The 25399-nt window shown below is 32.0% G+C and overlaps 1 protein-coding gene across 16 annotated transcripts in view; it reads right to left on the reverse strand.

The window, feature by feature from the left end:
* The window catches only part of LOC106868181 (disco-interacting protein 2 homolog A), a 262625-nt gene that overhangs the window by 111183 nt on the left and 126043 nt on the right, over positions 1-25399 (reverse strand). For 14 of the 16 annotated variants that reach the window (XM_052978508.1, XM_052978512.1, XM_052978503.1 and 11 more), the window contains one exon: positions 2239-2391. In XM_052978508.1, the coding sequence (XP_052834468.1) occupies positions 2239-2391 (153 nt within the window). The remainder of the gene's footprint in view (positions 1-2238; positions 2392-25399) is intronic. The other 2 variants (XM_014913330.2, XM_052978513.1) reach the window with 1 other exon arrangement.

Genomic DNA, 25399 nt, shown 5'->3' on the forward strand with positions numbered 1-25399 from the left:
TTTGAAGAAAGAAACAATGTTGACTGAAGAGGGAGAGTCGTGGTAACTGCAATGGGATGATATTAGATGTAACATGATGAAGGCTGGTGTAGGTTTATAGTGGTGGCTCTAGTGAGATATCAGTGTTTGTACTGAGATATCAGAGTGGCTGTATATAGTGGGGTGTCTGTGACAGTATGTAATGAGATATCAGTGGCTGCATGTAACAGAATGTCAGTGGTCGTATGGACAGGAATGGCACTGGCCTTTAACAGAAATGAAGTGGCTTTAGTAAGATGGAGCTGTGGTGTTTATAGTGAGATGGAGATCATTTAAACATTCAATGAGTTCTAAAAATTTGTAGTGGTTTAGTGGGATGAGGTGATGTGGTGAGTGCTGTAGAGAATGATGGTTGCTACAAAAACAGCAGGTCATATAATATCACCAAGTAGCAGATATAAGATTCTTAGTCTCTTTAATGAGTGTGCAAGGTAGTAAATATTTAATATTTAATATGTGAATTTTTTGCTTCATGAAGTAGTCATTGTTAGATTCTTTCTTTTTCTATCTGCATACAAAAATACAGAACTCATAATATTCAGCAGGCTACGTACATTGTGGGAACAAACTGAGTGGATGTAGTTTTAAAAGAATGCAAGTCTAGTGATAAGAGCTGAGTTGTAGGTTTGCTGGTTGAAAGTGAGTGGCAAGGAATCCTTAACCTAATCACCCAGGATTAGGTTATGGATAGATCTGTCTTTAATCTTTCTTAAGATTTTCAACAGTCTGATGTGTAAACAATAAATATCATTCAGCTTTTTATGTATAAACAAACCATAGAAATACCACACAATAAAATATAAAAAGTATGAAGTAAATCAGAAAAAAAATAGATCTAAAATGCTTTTTTCTTTTTTTTAAGAGAAAATATTTGAAAAATGTAAGTTATGTCCTAAGTCTAAATATTAGATCAGAGAGTTGAGCATAAAGACTTACACAAATATGTATTGAACGGGGAAAAGGAACAGAATTAGAGTTAAAGCAGAATGCTTCATGCAAATAGCTAACTCAGTTATTTGTGTTTTTAAACAGAACATGAGTGTTATATTTATAGTTAGTTGCAAAAATGTATGCTGAACAGTTTTGAATGAACTGAATCAGAATTTTTAAAATTTTATCCCAATTGGGAAAAATTCAATTACTAATGGCAATGTGAAAGGGATAAACATCATAACTTTTTATTTCTCTGTCTGTACACACCTGAAGTCTCACACCCTATACAGTATTAACTTCATCAGTAATTTTAAAATAAAAACTGACATAGCACAGCAAACTTAATTTATACAGTTAAGATTAGCAATAATAATGTGCTAATAATTTAGAATTTCTATCAAAATAGAAAACAAAAATTTTCCAGTCTGATTATATCATGAAATTTAACAGCTTCTGGCTATTCAACAATAAGAGAAAAAAGAATGTTACACCTGTTTTTATTCATTAAAAATTGAACACAGGTTTATAAATTCACCAATATATATATATAAAGAAATCTTGTCCTTTCCTTTAATATGTATAATTATGTCCAACATAAAAAGATGTTATAACTTTGAGGTAGCCCAGTCTCCCATCACTATGAAGTTTTTGCTGATCATGAACAACACCAATGCCTTTTGCCAAAGTTCACATGGATGAAAGAAAAACTGCTATTTAGTGACATAAGGAAGTAAGTCTTCTGATAGATGACATTAATGATATGATGACAACAATAATGATAATGGAAAGATTAAAGAGAAAAGTGAAGATAAATATGACCACTGAAGATAATTATTAGTTATCAATTTCTTGATAGTTATGAATTGCAAAATAACATGTTCAATATAACTCACACCGATTATTTTTTTTTTTCAATTCAGATATTTTAAATTACCCAAATACTCTTTTTTTTTTTTTTAAAGCATGAATAAAAAATAACTGTTACTGTATAGCTATGTAAAACATGCAGATAAGATTTTTAAAATTGCTTCGCATATAAAAACATGTGTATACAATGGGGATAAACCGTGCAGCTAACTATTTGGCTAAGAGCTACATATATTTACATTACAAAAAGGAGGAAGGGAGAGATAAAACAATGGATGCAATAACAAAGTCAGCATAAAATGCACTAAGAATTTAAATGGGGAAAAGTGGTGGGTAGTGATGGTGATGGTGTTAGTTATCTGCCACTAGAAGAACCAGATTAGAATGTTAGTTACTGACTGGAGTAGTAAGTACCATGTGTCTCTCTACGTTGCTGCTGATGTTGCTGTTGGCCATGGTAATTCACAGATGTGCGCTTTGATGGGAGAGGCATGACAGGGACTTTCTTATTTTGCATTGCCAGAGCCTGCATCACAGCCTCGGTTCGGATTTCTGTAAAGAGGAAACATCAGATTAAAACAGGAAGATAAAACAGGAATATAAAAAATTAAATAAGATAAAAACTAAATGAAATGCACACAAGAACACAGAGAATCACTGACAAACAAATAAATAAATAAATATAATCATAAAAAATACAATATAGCATAAGTTTAACTTGTTCAGAAACAGTTCAGAAATATTCATGTATATTCTTTACTTTGGTAAACCTAAAATCTATGCATTTATCTTCCCTTACATACATTTCAATGATTGAGAATTACTTACAATATTTAAAGGTTTACAAAGAGTCTAAAAATGTAAATCCTAATCATTACTAATCTGTTTCATGTGTGTGTATCTTCATCATTATGAGACAAAATTAATAAAATGACAGAATTTTTTAAAAATTAAGTTTGTTCTTTGACTATGGAAGATATGATAAAGCAGTTATAATTCTATAAGAGATAACTACTTTGCCACTTGTCACATAAGCAAATGGGGAGAAGTGACATTCTATTAGCTGTGAAACCTGCCAGAAATAACACCAAACCCCCCTCCCCTCCTTTCAGGCTTCACCATCTTAAATATCAATGCATATTATGCACAATATAGTCTATGATATACAAAAGGATGGAATGTTCATATGACAATCTTTATGGGGACCTGAAGCTAAACAACAACTTTGAAACTGTACAAATTGCTCAAATATAATTTTCATTACAATTTTTTGATAGAAAACATTTTCTTTTTCTAAAATGCCTTGTAAATAGTAATTAAGCTTACTATAATAATGGTTATATTGATTATTATAATGATCACTAGCAGATAGAATAGCAAGAGCACATAATACAGAATAGCAAAATAAGCTACAATGTTGGGTGCATAATACATAACTTCTAACTGATTACTATAGTAAGGTAGCTAAGTGAATGTTCAATTAAAAAAAGTAATGAAGATATCTAGATATCTGCAAAAATGTCCTTCACTGAGTTTCTTATGAGTGTGCATATGTAAGTGTACATGCATTTTGTAGGTTTGGAAGCAGATGGCACTTCAAGAATCACTGCTCATTTAGCTATGATTTTAAAGGAAAATATACTAGTAATCCTCATCAGGTGGCAAGTACCATAGATAGTAAATGTTTAACAACTAGGCTTGCAACTCATGTCTTATTTTCAGTCACAGATGTTTCACTTACTCTGCTTAAAGAACATTAGTGTTATTATTCTGATTCCTTCACTCACAAAGTACAATTCATTGAGTACTTATTGTATGATCATGTATGCATGAGTGCATACTCATGCAAAACAGTACCTATGCATATATATATATATATATATATATACACAGAGAGAGATAGAGAAACATATTTATACACAGTTTTATAAACAAATGCTTCACAAATACCTATGTTGGTTGAGGTTGCTATAGAAATAATTAAATATATAAGAATATTAAAATTCTTATTTAAGTTTTTTTTCCAATTAATAGATTATTGAAAATATTCAAAATTGGTAGACAACTGGTAATAACAAATCAAAAGGTTCTGTTGATAATGAAAAATTCTATGTATTAACCATAACTGAAATGTGCCAATAGAATTATCTATATAAAACAGATCTTAATCTTATTAATGAGATCAGTCTACAGGACACTTCTGGTCAATATATGCAAATATCCTTCAAATGAAAAATGTGTTGTTTTTCATGTAAGTGACATGAAATCGATTGGTTGTGAGTGAGTGATCATAATAGTTTAAGGTTCAAGACTAAATAAGTAAAATCTTAATGTATATCAGAATAACTTGGTGTAGTATTTAATGGCAAATGAGAAAATAGCAAATATATAATAATTTTCAAATGGCCACTCATGAAGATGCTAATCAAATTAGTCATAATTCTCTCTATTTTAGTATTAGCACAGCTAATATCCAACTTTGACATCAAGAACTTCATCTATTGGCTTTTTGAACATTACTTTGGTTTTTTTTACATGTTCATTCATCACCCTACCATCTTAAATTTTGTGTTAAGTTGTTCTGACATAGTTTGAAGATATGTCAATAATTAAGCTGAATTAGAAGATGACAATAAGAAATAATTTACTGAACAGGAAAAAATTGGACACTGGAAAAAGTACAAGAATGGCTGTAATAAGTCTTATAGATTCACTAAGCCTCAGTCAACATTTCTTAGGAGAAAAAATGTAATGCATGCTCTTTAGATAAATTACAGGTTCCTATAAGAGTACATATGAAGTATGATGTCTGCTATTAATTTTACTCAAAACATCAGAGGTGGTGATGACATTTCAGAAAGAAAAAAAACAATTAGAAAATACAGTTCTATATTTAAGAGATAAGGAATTATGTACATTATTTAGAATTGACGGATATTTGTCGTCGTCTTGTTTGTTGTTAACACAATATTTCGGCTGATATACTCTCTAGCCTTCATCAGGTGTCTTGGGGAAATTTCGAACCTGGGTTCTCATTCCTAAGGTATTTTTCGATGTTGTTATTGTTATTATTATTATTCAAGTCACTGCTTGGAATCGAACTCAGAATAACAACATCGAAAAATACCTTAGGAATGAGAACTCAGGTTCAAAATTTCCCCAAGACACCTGATGAAGGCTGGAGAGTATATCAGCCAAAACGTTGTGTTAACAACAAACATGATGAGGACAAATATCCGTCAATTCTAAATAATGTAAATAATTAGAAATTGTTCATTATAATTAATGACAGGGTTGTGTCATCTATGTATTTAATAGTATAAATCTATTAGTTTTGGTATTGTTTAATGTTGAAATGTAAGATATCATAAAAGAGAAAGTATTGAGAGAAACAAAGTTATCTATTATTTAATGCAAATCTAAGAGACAGACTGTGATCAAGTGTATGTAAGTAGCAGTTGAAAATTAGAATCTTAAAATCATCAAACTGCTTGCAAAAGAGATAGATACAAAGAACCAAATAAAATGCTGAGAGTTCATAATTGGCAACAGTTCTAAAATGGCATACCATTAAAAACAAAAATTAAAGAAAAATACAAGGAAACTATTTTACAAGCTGAACATAAAATATGATGATAATGATGATCAAATTATTAAATTATACAAACACTTTTGTTTAGCTATAAGAAGACACACCTTTACAAATTCTCAACTAGATAATGATGAATAAAAACAAATTGGCAAATTTTCTCAACAAACAGAATGTGATTAAAAAAATTTTAAATGAAAGTGATTCAATCTGTGACAAATGTTGCGTAGCTAGTGAGAAGCTCTACTAGCATGCAACTGTGAAGGGAAAGATGTATAAATGCAGCCATTAGAAGGTGATAGTACTCTGACTTGAGGCAATCTATACATATCATAGCTGACTGCTTCTAGTAAGCAGTTGCTGTAGAGCAGAAAGGAAGCAGAAGAAAATGATATAAGATGTTGATAAGGTAGTTGTACTTTCTCTTAAATAAATAGTCTGTAAACTTCCATGTTGTAACTTCTTTTAATTATATCCAGATAAGAATTGCCATTCATGTATTAGAAATCTCATCCTCTTAACTGTGCATAGTATTCCATATTTAGTATTGTGCTTCTTCAATAAAATCTGTTAGATTACATTATATGATTATGATATTATATAGTACAATATCTTTAAAATAACAATTTTTTTTCATATTTTTTATTTCTGGTGAAGTTTTAGTGATATCTAAAAAAAACAGTCACGATGACAATGGAAATATATTACCTATATTAGCTATAGCAATATTTCCTATAATGACTTAGGTATCAACAATATCAAATCTCAACAAAACTTCTTAGATTCTTACAGACCTAGCTAAAAAGCAGGAGCCTACAGTTTGAGTAAATTTTCAAGTCAAAGAGTAGATAAGAATTCATGGATTATGTTAACTCATTGGAATTTTTTCTCTTTAAAATATTTGCATTTTGATTGTTCTAAGGAAAGTGTGTTTAAAGGAAAATATAGCGAAAATAATTTTGAGTAATAGATAGAAAGATTGTACTGTTAAGGAAAATAGATTGACTGAGCTAATATAGAAGGCTGACATAGACAGAAGCTGCAGTAGTAATGATTTCTAATACTGATTCAAAGCTACAAATTGAGGGAGGAGCATATGGTCAAATAAATTCACTCCAGTACTGGTATCAACTGCCAGAAAGATGAAAGGGAAAGTTGACCTTGGTGGAAGTTTAGCTCTAAGAATTGACCAAGTACAGCAAGGTAACTTTGTTCACTGCTTTACTAATTCTGCTATCTATGTCTTAAAAGCTGAAGTAAAATTGGAAGTAAAATAATGAAGAAATGATAGGTGACACTGTGCAGACTAACCAAAGGAATGGGCCAGTCATAATCTGAAGACAAATTAATCTATCAATCTAAAATATAGTGATGCACATGCCTTATATGTAAATATATAAAAATCATATTCTCTGCCTACTCATAGTTAATCCATTTCCATGTCCAATAACTCAAGTTCATCTTAAATGATCAAATACCAGTGGATAATACTGTTTTTAACTAACCTGCGTTATGTATTTTTAAATACACGTCGAAACTACAACTCAAGTACCTGATTTAAATGAAACACCTTACCTATCTTACTAAACTGGGAATTTCTATACACACCATAATCTTTGTGGTATGTGTTGTTTACTGTTAACATGATTACATTTGGAATATTTCAGTTCCAAATTCAACAAAATTGAATTTTGATGTTCATTCTACGGAGTTAAGTTTCTTTTGTCATCTTCCTAGACAATGCATTGACTACAAGATCTTACAATTTCTCTCAAAGCCTTCAAATAGGAATATTAGTACCTTTTATATTAATGAAGCTAGCATCATTAGGCACTTCAAACCTCAATCCAACAACTAATCAGGTACTTATGACTAACATGTTTATTATCATTACTAAGATGTTTATTCACTGAGTACTTTCACTTCTGTCACAATGGTTTCAGTGTTCTTTTAATGTTTCAATCCGAGATGCTCAATTCTAAATTAAGGTTTGTTAGAGTCAAAATATTGAATAACTATATTTCTCTCCATTTTTAATTAAGTGGCTTCTATCACCTACACCTCATACTTTCTATCATATACCAAAGATCCTGCTCTAGTAACAATTTCAGTTCAGCTTCATTCAAGCTGTCTCTGCTCTGAAATTTGAACTGTGTCTGTTGGTGAACATACTAATATGCAAGTATCTGCACTTTTGCTTAAAAGGTGAGACATGAAAAGAGACAATAAGAAGAAGCATAACTATTACTGATAGATGTGAGAAGGCACTGCACTGACTTTCCATCATAGGAAATGAAAATGATGAATCACACAGACTGCTGGCATGTCGGTGAAGTTAACAACATAATTGACTAATTTTGTAAAACTTATCCATGATAGGAAAACAGTGTCATTTATTTATCCTTTATGACTGAGTTGAAACATGGCATGTGAGTCAGTGGATATTGATGCCAGTTAATGTTAATCAGACACGTAGCATTGAAATGTCCAGCTCTCCAAATGCAGCATGGAAGCTCACTTATGATCATTTAATAAAATTTGTACTCTTGCTTTTATTTATTCATTTTATATTTTCTACTGCATTCCTTTAGTTTGCAAATTGTAACACTAATTAAATGACCTAACAAAATCAATATGCCAAAAAACAAAAAAAAAACAAAAAAAAAATGATAAATTCCTGGCATATTTCACATGACAGAGATTTCTAAAAAGGTTTCCAAAGACTTCATTTCATAAGTTAGAACCAAGATGTTATAGGACCAAAATCAATCAAATGTGAATGATGAAACCATTTTTTCATGCCTCGATTTATTTTAACTACAGAAATCTCAATTTTGTAGATAAAATAATTTTCCATGAAAAATTATACTCGCATTATTTAGAGCAAGCATATGAAATATATTCCTATACTACATATGGTAATCATGGTTTCCTACATTAACAAAAAGCAAAAACATTTACAAGGGTCAAGTAAAGATGACTGAATCATCCTTTTCATACTTCATCAACCCATGAGAACAAGATCTGAACTTGGAAGATAAAGGATTGTAGCTGTCACACCAGTTATGATATCTATTTACCCTCACAATATAATTACAATAGTGAAACTACATAAAAGGAGATATATGCACCTATAAATGCAATACAGCATCATTACTAAAATTACCACCATCATCATTATATTTTATGTGACAATCCCAGTTTGTGACCTTGAATGAGTATTTTCTCCTGTAGCTTTGTGTTGATAGTTATATCGTAAAGGAAATCTGGTTGATAGAAAACCACGTGTGTGCATGTTTGTGTCCACACCATCACCACCACCACCACCACTTGAAAATCGGTACTGGTTTGTTTACATCCCTGTAACTTAGTAGATTAGCAAAAGGGACCAATAAAATTTAAGTACCATACTTTAAAAAAATAAGTACTGGGGTCAATTTGTTTGACTAAACACTTAAAGGCAATGCCCTAGCATGGCTGCAGTCCAATGGCTGAAATAACTTCCATCATACAGCAGAATATTCAAAAGATAAAATAGCTGCATAATTAAGAAGTCTGCTTTGCAACCATATGGTTCTAAGTTCAAGTCTACAGTAGCACCTAAAGCAAGTGTTTTTTTAGAATAGTTTCAAGCTGACCAATGCTTTGTGAGTAGGATTTGGTAGAGGGAAAATGTGCAGAAATCTATAACACATGATAAGGTGTGTGTGTTTGTTTATTTTTATTTGTGATTAGCAGTTTGACAAATAAAGGTCAATAAAATAAGTACTATACTGAAATAGATGCTGGAGTTGATATGATTGACTATATCCTTGAACGTAATGTCTCAGCATGTTCATGGCCCAATGACTGAAACCAGTAAAGCAGTAGGGGTGTGGGTGGCAGTATATCTTACTAGTGTATATTAATACACTGCTATAATACATTCCTGAGTTTCATTTTAAAGCAAGACTATGTATGTTTTCAACATATAAATATGGTTCAATGCACCAACTTTTATCTCAATTTTATAACCACTAAGTAAAAATGTTCCACAAATGTACTGGAGGAAATAATATATGTGACTTGCATGTTAACATAACAATAAACAGATGGGATCTATTTAACCATTACTATCAGCCGGTACTAATATAACATTGACTGCCTTGTAATTGTATAAAGTCAAAAAATAATCTTGCCAGTTTGTAAAAACACTTCATTAAACATTTGTTTTGGCAAAGACTTGATTGTAAAATTCCTGTAGTTTTATGGTGAGTTTAAGATAGTTTAAAGACAAATCAAATACTAAAATAATCTTATAACAGAAAAACATAAGTTCATGACTAATATCAGCCAATAAAAGACACTAGTAACCTTGTTACACTAATTCAGGAACAGTCAAAATATTTTATTAAGAAATAGTGTTTTAGGTTAAACTAATATAAAATAAATAAAGAGGGATACATTTATAGAAATTAGTAGCTATTAAAGAAAAATAATGAATAAGGGGAAAAAAGAAACATTTTAAAAGAACTATTAGGATGTAACAAGAAAGTAGTGTCAGGTTTGAAGTAAACACTGGCTTCAACTATTCCATTGATAAAGAATAAAAATATAGAATGATTTCTTTTTCTACTTTTTGGGCATATCTCTTAGAAAGGAAAACATGAATAGTTTTTTTTCTTTCTAGTAAGTTAGTCAAGCTGGTAGGCACTGTCCATGATGTTTATAGACCTTCCATTCTGTTGAGGCTGAACTTTTGTAGGTCAATGCCAGCTCTGGGTAAAATGATTGGACAGAGTATGTTTAGCATGAGACAGGTAATGTAAGAGAGATAAATGATGAAACAGATGCATTATTAATGTTCCCATTGAAGAAAGTTTTTGAGGCTCCTACCAGAGAGCTAATGCAAGCAGTGTTTTAACTGAGTGGGTGACGATTGTGAGCTAACGATTTATAGGGAGAATTAAATGTGACTGTAAAGTCATAAAGCACAGAATGAAAAAAAGCAGGAGACAGAGTACACATGGGTTCACAAAAAGTGGATAGGATGAAGTGCTATCAGCGTACATTTCAACAGAAAAGTCTGAAAAGATTCTCATCTAAGAGATCAAAGAAACCCATAAGCAACTAATTTAACTATATTCAGATGCTTTACCTACCTATATCAAAGACAACACTGCTTTTCAAAGGCAAGAAATTGCTGGCACATGATATAAAAGATAGGTCACCAGTAGATTGGCCATACGAGTGGGGAGGGAGGGAGTGAGAGACTTCAAGTTAAGAAAAAAGATAATACATTATTTACAATTGATGGATATTTGTCCTCATCTTGTTTGTTGTTAACACAACGTTTCAGCTGATATACCCTCCAGCCTTCATCAGGTGTCTTGGGGAAATTTTGAAACTGGGCTCTCATTCCTAAGGTATTTTTTGATGTTGTTATTGTTATTATTATTATTATTCAGGTCACTGCCTGGAATCGAACTTGGAATAACAACATTGAAAAATACCTTAGGAATGAGAACCCAGGTTCAAAATTTCCCCAAGAAACCTGATGAAAGCTGGTGGGTATATCAGCCGAAACATTGTGTTAACAACAAACAAGATGAGGACAAATACCCGTCAGTTGTAAATAATGTACATAATTCCCCATCTCTTAAATATAGAAAAAGATAGTTGTTTACAACCGTCTCCGTCACCTTTAGGGTATTATCAATTCAAAAGACTTAGCCCAACCAACACTACAATTTGAGGACATTTATCAGTGTAAAAGTCAGTAGAGAGTACAAACTATCAAGTAGAAGATTTCAAATATAGAAAACTTTTGAGTACTTTCTTTCTTGACTGGCATTTAAATTCACCAAATGTCTTTTTACTTAAATGTTTTCTAATTAGTCATACTTCATTACAGCCTGGTGTATAACATTTTATATATATTCTATTTAAGGAAAAACCTAAAACAAATTTGATATTTTAAGAACTTCATTATGTACTAAATATCATTTTAAATTTGAAAGAATCACATTTACATTTGCTGAAAGACCATATCACTATACATAGACAACAGAATCAGGTTTAGAGTCAGCACCATACTAAAGAAATGTGATGTTGCAATAGGAACAAATATTAACCGGAACAAGTTGGTGGGCCTACAACTTGGCACCTGAAGAAGTAATCTTATGCTGGCCAGTATCATAAGTTGCTGGATCAAGTTAAGATGCATGGGATCTGGTTCAAGCCAGACCTCCACACCAATAGAAAATGACACAAGGTTATGAGCAGGGTAGCCAGTGTCTTTAAAATGGACTGAGAGGAGGCTATCTTTGAAAGGTTACAGTTAAGTAAGAATGGCCCGCATGAATGAGATCACTACAAACATGTGACTGTAGGCCTGAGAACACAAGTGAGAAGGCCCACATAATATTTAAGATATTCCAAGATTTTTCAGTTTCTGTGGTAAGTCCTAGGTGGTTGTTGCCCTATTGAGATGTCCCATATCAGCCCTTTCATATATTGTTATGTCCAATGCCTCTTTTATTTATCACAATTGATTCTGCAAACCACTCCACCTCTCATCATTTTATTAGTCTATCCTTGTAATGCTTCCTCACCTGCTGTCATTGAGATAAAATAAAATAAATTATCATTGTGAACCAAAAAGAGACAATGAGGGACCAAGATGAATGGTAGTATGAGGCTCTTGAAAGGACCTGCCCAACTAAATGAGATTGTGTTCTGGAAGTGCTCTGTGTATGTGTGTGCACAACTGGGCCCTTCGCCCAAATTCCTCTTCAAGACACCACCCATCATCTCTCTAACTGCAACTCTTCTTTGATATCACCTATTTTTCTTACTATCTGATACTATTTTACTTGCTACCAGTTCTTCATTTATTAATATTGTTCTCTCCACCTACAATGTATATTGATCACCCATTCCCTTGGGGGTTTGTAGTTTTGCAACCAGCATGCCAACCTCAGTAGTATCGGTGGCTTGAAAATAAAATTTAAAAAAGCACCTAGTACATGTTGTAAAGTGGTTGGGGTTTAGAAGAGTATCCAGTCATGACAAAGCAGACAATGGAGTACAATATAGTTCTTGGAGCCATCATATAGATATTAAATGACAATGACGATGATGACAGCGTAAAATAGAGGGGCTAATAAAGCTTAGCTGGGTAAGAAGGTTATGGAAAGTTTTGATTTTTTTAATGGTATTTTCTTTATTGATCGGAAGACAACACATTGTTAATTTTTCCCTTCTAATCAATCAACTGTGTGGGATATCAGTCACAAGCTACAAGAATGGTAATTATGAGTGTTGTATTAAAATTTGGGCATCTATCAATTTGGTAATGAGATTTTTTGGCAGTTACTAGTATTCTGATATTCTGTAAGTAAACTAGTGCTGTATACATTGCTGTCCTTTGCCTTTTCTTCCCATTTTTTTTGTTTGTTTTTTTTTACTAATTAAAAAAGAAATACATAAATAAATGTTTAAGAGTGAGTTTTGAAGTTTTGAGGCCTAGAATTTCCAATATTTTCACTATAGAAATACACATCATATTATATATACACTAAGGAAGGCATGTATGACTATGAGTACTTTAATTTTAATTTCTCATATCTTTAAATATTGACGTCTAGTATTCAGAGATAAGCAATTTTTAAATGCATTTAATACTATATAACATGTAAGTTACATTATAATTATACATTCATAATACAGACATATGTGCTGAAATATGCATATAAATACATCATTTTGAAAACAAAGATACCAAATTTCTTATAGAAAGAAAGAGAAATAAGAACAAGGACAGACAGCATAGTTTTCTAGTCAGGAGACAGACAGACAGATGAGATAAAATGGAATGGTGGCAAAACTCAGAGTAATTTTCACAGAGGCATAAGTGAAACTTTGAGATCATGCTAGCTTATAAATAAAAATGAATTTAAGAATATTTACATGCACAACAAAAAAACAATTTCAAAATGAAGAGATGTAACAGACACAGATAGATAGATAGATAGATAAATAGATAGATAGATAGATAAATAGATAGATAGATAGATATCTTTTTATTATAGCCACACATGACTAAATACAGAAAATGGACAAATTACAATGTAGATAGATAGATAGATAGATAGATAGATAGATAGATAGATAGATAGATAAAAAAAAATTGAAAATGACAAAGATACGAAACAATAAAACAAGAGCTTAATCTATTGTACATATGCATTAATTTACAATTGAAATATCAAGTGGAGAAAATGTAAATTCAATCAATTTGTACAAAAATATTGGATAAATTAACAGGTTTCCACTGGAATATAATCAACATAAATATTATTATTTAAACAATAGTAGGGTTAATAGATTGGCAGCTCTCCAAGGCATGAGCATTTTACCAAAGCATTTTAGAAAGAGAGGATGAGAGAAGAGATATGGAAGAGAAAGAGAGAACACATAATAGTGTTACAGTTTGTTTTGTACACAAGAATGCAGCAAAAAGTCATTTTTACCTGACAAGAGAAAAGGAAGGTATAAGGAACCAAGAGATATACTAATTAATTCAAATTGATTTGAGCAAATTTATACATTTTTATATCATAAAATGCCATACCTTCTCTTTCTTCCTAAAAAAAAAAGAACCCAACTAATTACATAAATATTTAACTAATAATCATTTCCTAGCAATCAGGGAAAAGGTGTGACTCCTTCCAGTTGAATTACATTAAATACTGCTTAAGCAAACAAATGGTGGTTATTTAAGACACAGATACTAAATTTAAAGACTTAAGATGAAACCTCACAATCTGCAGCAGAACTTTTACAATATTGCAACTGATTTAACTGTAGCCTGTTTTCTATTTCTAGCAACTGAGAAATATATATTAGTAAGGGGTTAACAGTCTAAGCGAGAGCTGTAGTGATGGGAAAGCAGGGGGGGGGGGACTCAATAAAGATCTATACATAGAAACTATGAACAATCAAAGATGAGGCATTAAAATACAAACATTACTAAAGCTGGAAGTGCAATACTGGCAGGTGAGGAAGAAAATTATATGCTTATGTGTACTAGAGTACATCAGCTCAAATATTCATCAATTTGAAAAAGTTGGAGTGCATTAAAATCAGGAGGAAAGATTAATTAGGGATATAAAAACTGTTTGCTAATGCCTATTGTGAAAGCCATAGCATGGGTAAACAGTAGTTAATTCTCTTTACACTTACGTATGTAAGACTCAGTCTTGGGCAGCATTGCACAAAAGCAGCTCATCAGAAGAACAGAAAATGTTTAGCCACAGGTTTGGAGTTACCTCAAGCAATGTTTCAGAAGTGGAAGACGTGCTCATAGAAGGATCATCTAAACAAGTGGGTCTCAACTTTTCTTTTTTTTTTGCTCATGACCCCCTTCCAAACTTACAAAAAGCTTGTTAGTTGGCAGGTGGTGGAACCTATTTTAATATTTGCTTTGTTAATCAGCTGTCGCATGACTTATAGAGGGCCCCCAGCAACTTTATTTCAAGGCCCCGTCCCTTCAATCAAAACTCATAATCTATGCACCTTTTATTCATAGCTATATTTTACTTTATTCTATCTGAAGTTCAATATTTCATTTTATCCTAAAGAACATCTTTAAAAGTACAGCAAGTTAAATTTATTTAGGTCTATTACAAATTTCAATAAGTAAAACTTCCAGATATGAATAAAAGAGCACTTTTATAATCCAGGCAACTTTCAAAGACAAACATGGTGCATTTTCTACTTCGCAAAATCATCGATCAGTTCAGAATAATCAAGCTGAGAGCTAAGTTCGTGTTCAATAGATATCATAGACAATCCACGAAGTCTGGTACACATTCATGGTACAATGTAATATTTTTACAAGAACATTTGCAGGTACAATGTGTTACCAGTATACTTCTTGAAATCTTCAGTACACATAGTTTAATTCTTGTTCAACATCTTAACCAAAGTAAATAGATAACTTAGCTACGTACTTTGATCTTAACATGGAGCCCCTCAACCACAGAGGCCCCCTGTGATCGCAGGGGTTGCAGGGGCTTAGCGACAACCCTGATGTTAATTAATTGTTGAAGTTTCATATATAAAAAAAAAACAATAGTATTTGCAGCAACTTTACACAACAAAATTCTATAATATAAATGTGCAATCAGTGTATAAGATGCAAGGACTGCCAAAAACTGACTTTAAAAAAAAAATCTTGGTCTTCTTATGCCCTTCAGATTTTATCAAAAACTTAAATAAAATTTGTTTCTATGTAATAGTCTTGAATTTAGTTTTAGTAACTAGATAGTACATGGTAGTAAACTACCGAAGTGTTCAATATTTATGGTGCTGAAATTAGCATAAAAAATAAAATATGAGTATTATGACAGCATGATACTACATAAAGCAGCTAAATTTGTGTGTGGTGTCTTCAGAAATTATTGTCTTCCAAATGTACCATTCTTAATTCTTTCCTCTTACCCTCTTTCCTTCACTGCTGTGACCACTGACCTCCAACTAACATGTTTTGCCTGATTACCTTCCTCCTCCTACTTCTCTCTTTTCTTCAAACCTATTTATTCAGTGCTCACAGAAAATATATTTTTTTTCTCTGAAGAAAAGACCCTACCTGAAACAATACCGCTCACAGTGCAACATACAAATTTATATTTGCAAACTTTTTTAACGGATTTTTGCTGACAGACCACCACTGGTTTTCTTAGCCTTTGCTTTACATTTATTGAGAAACAAAACTGTTTTGAAGTTGTGCATGTTTGGTAAGTGACTTGATATCAGATTGTGGTGTGTTGAAAATGAAAACAATTGCATTATAGAAAAGTTATATCTTTAAAACATACAAAAACAGTCAAATTTCTTATAGTAGTTAGTATATACAATTAAGTACTGAAGGTATTTTATCATACATCTGCAGCAGGGGTGGAGAAACTTTTTAGTGTGGCAGGCAAAAATTTTACAAAGAAAAAGGTCCACGGGCAGATCACAAGTTCTAATTCTTATACCTGTGTAAATCCTGTATATATCTATGTATAATTTGATATACATTAATAAGATAAGTTTAACACATTAAATTAACGCATAATATCTTCATTAACACTGCCACTGAATTTAAGACATTTATATTATTTATGAGGTATTCTATATTTTTCAAAATGTACCTATTCTAATGTTGGAGAAATTATAACAATCAAGCACAGACAGAATTTAATTTTGAAAAATTACATTAACACCTAAATAACATATGTAAATAACATATCTAAACTAATTTATCAGAATGATAATTTTATCAAAGCTAATTAACCTTAATTTTGAAATTTGGTTCTGTTTAGTGAGAAGAATGAAACTAAATTTTTTTTTTGTTTTTGAAAGTTTAGGAATACCACATAGCTTTGAAGAAATTGCTATTCTTAGTTCATTACTCAGTAAGTCTAGTACATAGACGATATTTTGCATAATTCAATTTGGTAAAAAAAACTGCTCACATTGATAAGTTGTTGAAAACTGAGATTCAAGTTTCAAGGCATTTTTATGTAAAGCAGGGAATTTCTCAGGATTTATGGATTTGTAGAAGCCTAATAAAGACAGGTTTTTACATTTCGATTTTAATAAGTTATCCAACTGTAAATCAATTAATTCTAATTGTAAGGAATCTGGAGCCTCCTTAGGACACATATCAAAAGGTGTTTCAAAAACACGTAGTTCGATTTTGTTATCTTGTATTTCCGCAAATTTCTTCAAAAGACTTTCACACTCATCAGAGTATTCCTTTGTTGATTTGGTATTTTGTTCACTCAATTTGGGAAAATGTGAGACAAATAAATGAAGCATTGATTTAAAGCTTTTGATATGAGAAAGCAAGCTGGTAATTAACCTTGTAGAAGATACTGTAGTTTCAAGTTCAAAGTATTTAAATGACTAGTAATATCTACTAAAAATGCCAGATAACTTTGAAGCTTTTTACTTTCCAGCTCTACAAAAATTTTCACTCCATAAATTTTCTCTTCATAAATTGCTTAAGCATTTGGGCCTTACTTAACCACCTAACTTCACAATGGTACAGTAAATCCCCATATTTTTATAACCACTTGCCATATTGAGAAGAGTATTGAAAAATTGACTTAAAGTTAATGAAGTTATAAACTGGTTAAATTTATATTATCACTTTCGAATTTTTGTTATTACTGTTACCCGGGAAAAACAAAAGCCAACTGACTTGTAGTCATATTGCATGCATTTGGCCTTGTAAAAAATAGTAAAAAATAAAAATCTGCAAAAAATTAAGATATTGTTTGGTTCTGCAAGGTTTAACTTGATTTTTCTCTCTCCCCTGTCCACACAGGTGGTGATAAGCAAGTGGGTAGGGAAGGACGATAACTGATAACCCAATGACAAATGAAAGTAGCTCCTGTTGACCTTCTTGACACTGACTGATAGCAAAAATGCAACACCTCTTATTTTTCACTGCTTTTTCAGAAAAAAGTAATATTTTTTTATAATCCTGTTCACAAAGCACCAAATTAATAGTTTCTGTTTTGATGAAGCCTTACCAATTTGGTTTTGATTTTTAATAGATTTTAAAATATTTTTGCTTATCAAGTGACAGAAAGAGGGTGAGTGTTGATTTTAGAGATTTTCTTTGTAAAAAAATGAAATAGGGAGAAAAATTTTAAATACTTGGATATGAGTAATTTTTACACAGTATCTTCTACAATCCTTCAGATTTCGTTTCATATAAAAATTATTGTGATACATGCAATATAGTTTTAGGAATGTAGTTGGGTCACAAGGAGGTGGTACAAAATTTCCATTTAAATGGTAATTACCAGACAATTTCTGTTCAAGTTTGACTGTTTTAAGTCATAGTGGAAATGTGGACTATGTTGCAAATAGACATGAGTATTGTATAAATTTTATAATTGAAAAATTTACTATATTTTGTAGATACAAGTATATCAGCATGCAGGCACAAAAAAATGGGCTCGCAGGTGCAATTGCCCCCACGGGTAGGGGTCTCCCCATCCCTGATCTACAGCTTTGTCACTAACATACTATTCTACAGCAGGTTGCAAATTTCAAACACATAATCTTATAAAAGTAGATCTGCAACAAAATATACAAGATAAAAGAAGTAGAGAAAAATGCAGAAGACACTCTTTTTTGGGGTAGTGTAATCCAGATATTTCTATATTTCCAAGAAATAACATTGAGAACTGAATATTTCAAAAGATCTGCTATTTAAAAATGAAATTATTTCTTATTGTAATGGCCAGTGCTCTAATTGCTTTATTATTAATGGAATGTTGCAAGTTTGGTCCCTTTCTACTATTACTTTCATGGAAGGTGTTCCTACCAGTCCTGGAATTTTCCACCAGAACTCAATTTGCTAAATTTAGCAAACTGTGTCTATGCTTCTTGGATATCTTGTAGACATACTCCAGGTTCCATGAGGTGAAGGTTTCCTCCTCCCCACCAAATAACCATTATTGTAGAATAAAATCTCTCCTCACCGTTTTCCAGCAGATCTTTATAAATTCAGAGTTAATAGGTACCATGCTTAATGTTGGAGTCTTCTTCATTTACTATTTTTATTGATTCTTTTATTACCATCTCATTCTACTTTTGTTTTATTAGATCCTTTGTTGTCATCTCATTCTTCTAATACCATCTCAGTGTATTCCATAAAAATTTTTTATCAGTAATTTTATGTTTTTATTTGCCATCTTAAACATGCCTTTTATATAGACTGTTGTTATATAGATAGATATATAGATAGTTCTGCTAGGAATAACTTACTGAATATGAGAAGGATCCATACCTTTTTTTCAATGAGCCATTAAGGGAACCTTAACCCAGTTGCTCAACCTGTTAAAAATAGCAGAATCTCCCTCCATTCACATTCTACCATCTTAAAAATAGGAAGGGTATATTTTATTAAAGCAGCTACAATATACCTAAGAGAAAACGACAGCATTATCACAGCTGGAATGTACTTAACTATAACTCTGCTCAATATAAAGGGTTACCTCAGGGTTATACAGCAATACAACCTTTTTTTCTGCATGATTAATCTACATTTAATGTCACTTACAATCATTAGCAAGTTGTTTACATGAAAGTATTCTGAATGTTAAATTGTAATATTCACAGTTCTAAGTAATTCATATGTTATTATTAATAGTTCAGTAAAAGAATAACAACAAAAATATAAGATTTTCCTTAGACAAAGATTAATTTCCTATATCTTATTTCAAGAAACCTTTTAAATCAGAACACACACACACTACAGTTATACTTAAAACAAATATAAGTCATATTATCTCTTGTATATGAATTTATGACTCAGTAATAGGAAGAAGTGAGTGAATCCTACACCCATTAAATCATAGAAGCAACAGCCTGACTGAGCTTGTTTTCTAACTATATTTATATGCAAATTGAACTAGTATGACATGCTACTAGATTACTTGTCAATTATATAGTGCAGCTGTTGCTTAAAGAGGTAAGCAGTACCATTAAATGGTACCTTCTAACAACTATATAGACTGGGCTATCTGACAGTTAAGTGCCTTAGTCATTGAGACAGTATAACAATATACAAGGGGGTACCCAAAAGTAACTGGAAACACTCTCTGTGGGACAAGCCCATTGTAGTTCAGGCCTCTACTGCTAGAAGCCACTTGATGCGACCCTCAAGCATCAGTTTGCTTCTCAAGTCGTACTGCCACATGATGCATCTTTGTTTGGCAGTGCTTCTCCTCTGTTCTTTGATTTTTGCAATGGCTGAAATGAAGGAACAGCATACTTCCATGAAATTCTGTTTTTTGTTAGGGAAAATGGTGGTCAAGACTGTTGTCATGCCTGAAACAACTTACAAGGGCACTGCCATGAGCAAAACAGAAGTTTATGAGTGGTTTTCATGCTTTAGGAATGGTCACTTGTCCCTTTTTAAGTGAGGAATTGCAAATAAAAAGATTTGCAGAAAAATTTGTGTCTCGCTTGCTCATGGAAGCTCAAAAACAGTCACAACTGAATGTGTGCTGTGAACTGAAAGAACAGTAGGAAGTTGATTTGGACCTTTTATAAAAGTCATCAGAGAAGGGAGGACACCCAAAACCGAGCAAGATGGCGAGATGGTGTGAGGGTGGTTGCTATGGCATTGAGGTGGTTCTGGCCACTCCCGTTAACAAGGACAAAACCCAGATTCAAAATGATGGCTGATGATGATCACTGGTGATGAAAGCTGGTGCTATGGTTATGACTCGGAAACAAAAGAGCAATTAAGTCAATGGAAACATTCGATGTCATCACATCCAAAAAAAGCACATCAAGTGAAGTCCAACGTCAAGACGATGCGGATTTGTTTCATCAATGCAAAAGGAATTGTCCATGCAGAATTTGTTTCTCTTGGTCAAGCTGTTAACCAGACATTTGACATGGCAGTTCTGAAGCATTTGCAAGATGCAGTGATATGAAAGTGCCCCATCCTGTGGCAAAATGGAGAGTGGTGGTTTCATCACGATAATGCATCTGCACACACCGCCATAAGAGTGAGACAGTTTTTTACCAAAAATGGCATGACCCCACTCACCCACCCTCCCTATTCACCTGATCTTGCTCCCTGTGACATTTTTTTGTTCCTCTAAATGAAAAAAGTTCTCAAAGGAAGAGGTGAAGGAAAAAAATGCAGAGACATTAAAAGGTTGTCACTTCGCAAGAGCTTCAGAAATGCTTCAAATAGTGCAAAACACGTCTGGACCAATGCATTGCTTCAAATAGAGAATACTTTGAAGACAGTAAAAGTGTAAACATGTAAAACTAAGTGAATTAAAACAATATTGCAAAATTCCAGTTTCTTTTAGGCACCCCCTCGTAGACACTTAATTCAACTTATAAGTTGACACTATGTGCTCAGTTAGTTTGAGATCTCAGATTCTTGAAATTAGCACATATAATTTAGTTCACGTGGTTTTAAATATCAACTAAAAAGGTAAAGACACAAATTTCAGTAGTTCTAATTACTTTTAAAATTTACATATAAAAAGTAATTTTGCATAAAAATTTGTAATTTTCAAAAAAAAAAATTCATCACATACAGACACATGCACAAATTTCTTAACTGTAATTACACAAAGTTAAAATCTTGTTTATTAATCAAAAATGTCATGTGTTTTCCATCTGATGGTTACTATTCATACTATACAATATCCCATTAAAATTTTCCTAGTTGTATCCCAAATATGTTCTAGGAAAATGTCCCGTTAGATATCATTATTTTTTTCCTCTTAAATTCCATTTACTATTGATGAGTTAACTGTTACTTCTCATGTGACAATAAAATACTGTGGTCAAATTCCACAGTAGAAATGCTTAAGACTTGCAACTTACCACTGATGATGCAAAGTAGCATAAAACAGTTCATAAGAGATTAATTTGGTCGCAGAAATTTTATGTTGAAGAAAAATGTAATTCTTAAACAAGGCAAATAGTATATTTAGATAAATTTTTAATGAAATATTCTAAAAAATAACATCTGAGATTTCTGATAGAAAAAAAAAATCTTGAAGACTAGCATATAAGAAAGAAGAAAAACATGCTATTACACACAGGTTAATTGTATGTTGTCAAGAGCAATCAAATTAACATCAGTTGTACTGACAATGTGTGTTACCATGCTTACATCCAAATAAGATTAATGCAAAATTATTGAATAGACTACCACTTTATGGAAACCATAGAGAAAAGAGGATGCTGTGAATTTGGATGGAAGACTAACAAAAACCAAGTTAAAAAGCTATCATTTCATAATGCTCTCGATTTTACTTACACAAAGAGCAATAAGACTGACAAGTGTAAATAGGCAAGGAAAACCTAACTTGCAGAATTACATTCATTTGAATATACTGAAGTTGATGCTAGGGAAATAGTATCTAGCAATCTATGTCAGCATCCAGAAACAAGGTAAAAAATATATATAGAACAAAAGAGAAAAATGTCCTAGCTATTGGCAACATACCCCTTTCATTTGAATAGCATAGAAGTCTATTGATTTAGAACATATAAAAATATTTTATCAGATTGTAAAGATCAGAAAACTTTCCTAATTAAAAAGAGAGATAAAAGGGATCATGTGTGTAATATGAACTATAAATGACTGCTGCTTCTACATCAATAAGAAATGAAAGAAAGTAGAGCCCAACTACTTATGCTGGTTTTGTCAAAAGGCAATGAAATCTTTGGAAAGCAGTTTTAAAAAAATGCAGTTCAATGCTTGCAGTCATATGTGAAAGAAAAATCCAAGAACCAGGTGTTGAAATATATCATCAATGAAAAGCTGGATATAACTGCAACATCAGTAACAAAGCACTATAAAGAAACAGCATTTATTAAGATGTCACAACTTCTGAATCTTCAAACATTTAAATAATACAGCTAATTATTGTGCTAATTTCATAATTAGATATGCTTACTATACTATCAGTTAATAATGAAAGGAAGTTTAATTTTCTGTGCATTTTCTTATACACTTGTCTTCTGTTAGTGTTGCTGATTAGTCCCAGGTTAACCCTGAATGTGCAGACCTATTATCAAAAACATTCTAGTAATGACCTCTCTAGCATGCCCTACATTTTTAAAGATAGTAATGCATAATTTGAGATAGATTTGGGAACTATTTCTAGCAAGACTAGTGACCACAAAGAGGTTCCTTCATTGATCTGATCTACATGGTAAATAAAATGGTTTCGAAATAAAATTTATCAACTGAAAATATTAGGATAGGGGGTTGTATATTTAAAATGTTTCCTTTGATGATGATAAATGTTGATTATACACTTATCAATTATTTAGATAATATATCTATTTTAGATCTAAGTTGTATTAAAGAGAGGAAAAATGTAAGCATTTTAAACAGCTTCAGGGAAATTACATAGTTATGAAGTGGCACTTTCATCGATGAGTAAGAAGTCAAGAATTCATCACAGAAATATAGGCAGGGAAGTTTTGTGGGATCAAGTTTGATAAATTGATTTAAACCATTTTGTGTCAATCAGATTTCAGCAAACAGATGAAATAATTTGGGGTTTCCAGCAGGAATTGTATGGAAGTCAGCTGTAATTTGCCTGATAAAAGATGTTACTTCTACACTAGTGATTTTTTCTATTTTTATTTTATTTTATAAAGGAAAATGTAGACAGCTGCAATATGGTGTAAATTGATTATGAGAAAAGTTTTCTGTGTCAACATACAGCTAAACTCAAAAACATTATTTCTGAAGGATGTACTTAAAATTTTAAATTAACACATATCATACCAGACAGGTTTAAAAAAAAAATTTCTATTTCATACTCACTGGATGACAAGCATAAGGATTTTAATAGAGATAAACATTTTCTCTTAAGATAAAACACATATAAATATAGTGCTTATTAGTAGAGCCAAGAATACTTACTTAAAAACAATGATAAAAATATGTATACTATTGTATGCAAATTATGTATACTATTGTATTTAAGATACAAATGGATTACTACTGTTTTTAGAACTTTAAACATTCATTTTGCATTATCAAACAGCATAAGAATGTCATGATTCTTATGACATCTCTTTTGGGAAAAATGGACGTTACAGAAATGAAAAGATTAATTTTAGTCTAAATGCTTTCTATTATTTGAGCCACATGACCTTTTTAGTTGTTTTAATAGATTAGTCAGAAATGGAGAATTTCCAAAAATAATGAGAGGAAGGGAGGAAGATATCCTCAAACTAGACAAGAATCAAATGGTTACAACAGAGTGAACTCTGCTAAAAAGCACCCAAGATACCGTGCAGTAGTATTAAACCAGTTGACAGATTTAGTCTACCATCCAAGATTTATCACAGAATAAATGCAAAATACATTTTAGACCTGGCAAGATTTATACATAGAAAAGAACTGTTTTTATTGAATACTTCAGTGGCTGTTACATAACCATCATGTGGAAAATTTGAGAGTAAGGTAATGAACATAATTTAGCACTTGGTGGATATTCAAGGAAGCTACAGTCTTAAGATGGTTTTATGTTGTTTTAGATAATGAATTTTGGCTGAATTCAAAACCTGGAGAATGTAAGAATTAAGTCAACTCTTGGTGAATAATGATATGAAGACAATGGTTATAGGATTTTAAGTAGCATTACAGAACTGCTGCACTACATTTTACAAAAGCCATAGAAAGAGGGAAACTGTACACACAGATCAAATAGATATTGGTCTAAGATGCTAGTGGGAAAAAATCTTTCAATTTTCACCTATTTATTCCTAGAAGAGAATATTTTTTTTTTATGCACCCTTTTAAAGCCTAGCCAGGCTCAAGGGCCTGGTTTCCTGGTTTCTATGATGTATGTGTTCCCCCCAGCTGGACAGGACAACAGTCCATCGCAGTGTTACTCAAGAAACAGGAAGAAAGAGTGAGAGAAAGTTGGGGGCGAAAGAGTACAACAGGGGTCGCCACCACCCCTGCCGGAGCCTCGTGGAGCTTAGGTGTTTTCGCTCAATAAACACTCACAACGCCCGGTATGGGAATCGAAACCACGATCGTCCAACCATGAGTCCGCTGCCCTAACCACTGGGCCATTGTGTCTCCACCCCACAAGAGAAAGCTGGGATCATATTCATTTATGCCTTGTGAAATGACTGAGGTTCAATTTACAATTAGAAATTATAATTAAGACAGCTGCTCTAACAAAATAAAATATATTATTACATAAATTTTTGGGGAAGGCTTAAAACTTATTTAAGCACCGTTTTATTAGTTTTACTTTTTTATGCAAGAATCTGAGAATATCTCCTAATATTATGCTAAAAGACAGTAAAATTATCTAAAGAGCTATTGATTAGTGAGAACTATATGGAAATGTATGAAGGAATGAAATAGGAATCAAAAATACATGAAACAAAATTTTGTGCTGTTTC

This window comes from Octopus bimaculoides, chromosome 2 (assembly GCF_001194135.2).
Source record: "Octopus bimaculoides isolate UCB-OBI-ISO-001 chromosome 2, ASM119413v2, whole genome shotgun sequence".
NCBI lineage: Eukaryota > Metazoa > Mollusca > Cephalopoda > Octopoda > Octopodidae > Octopus > Octopus bimaculoides.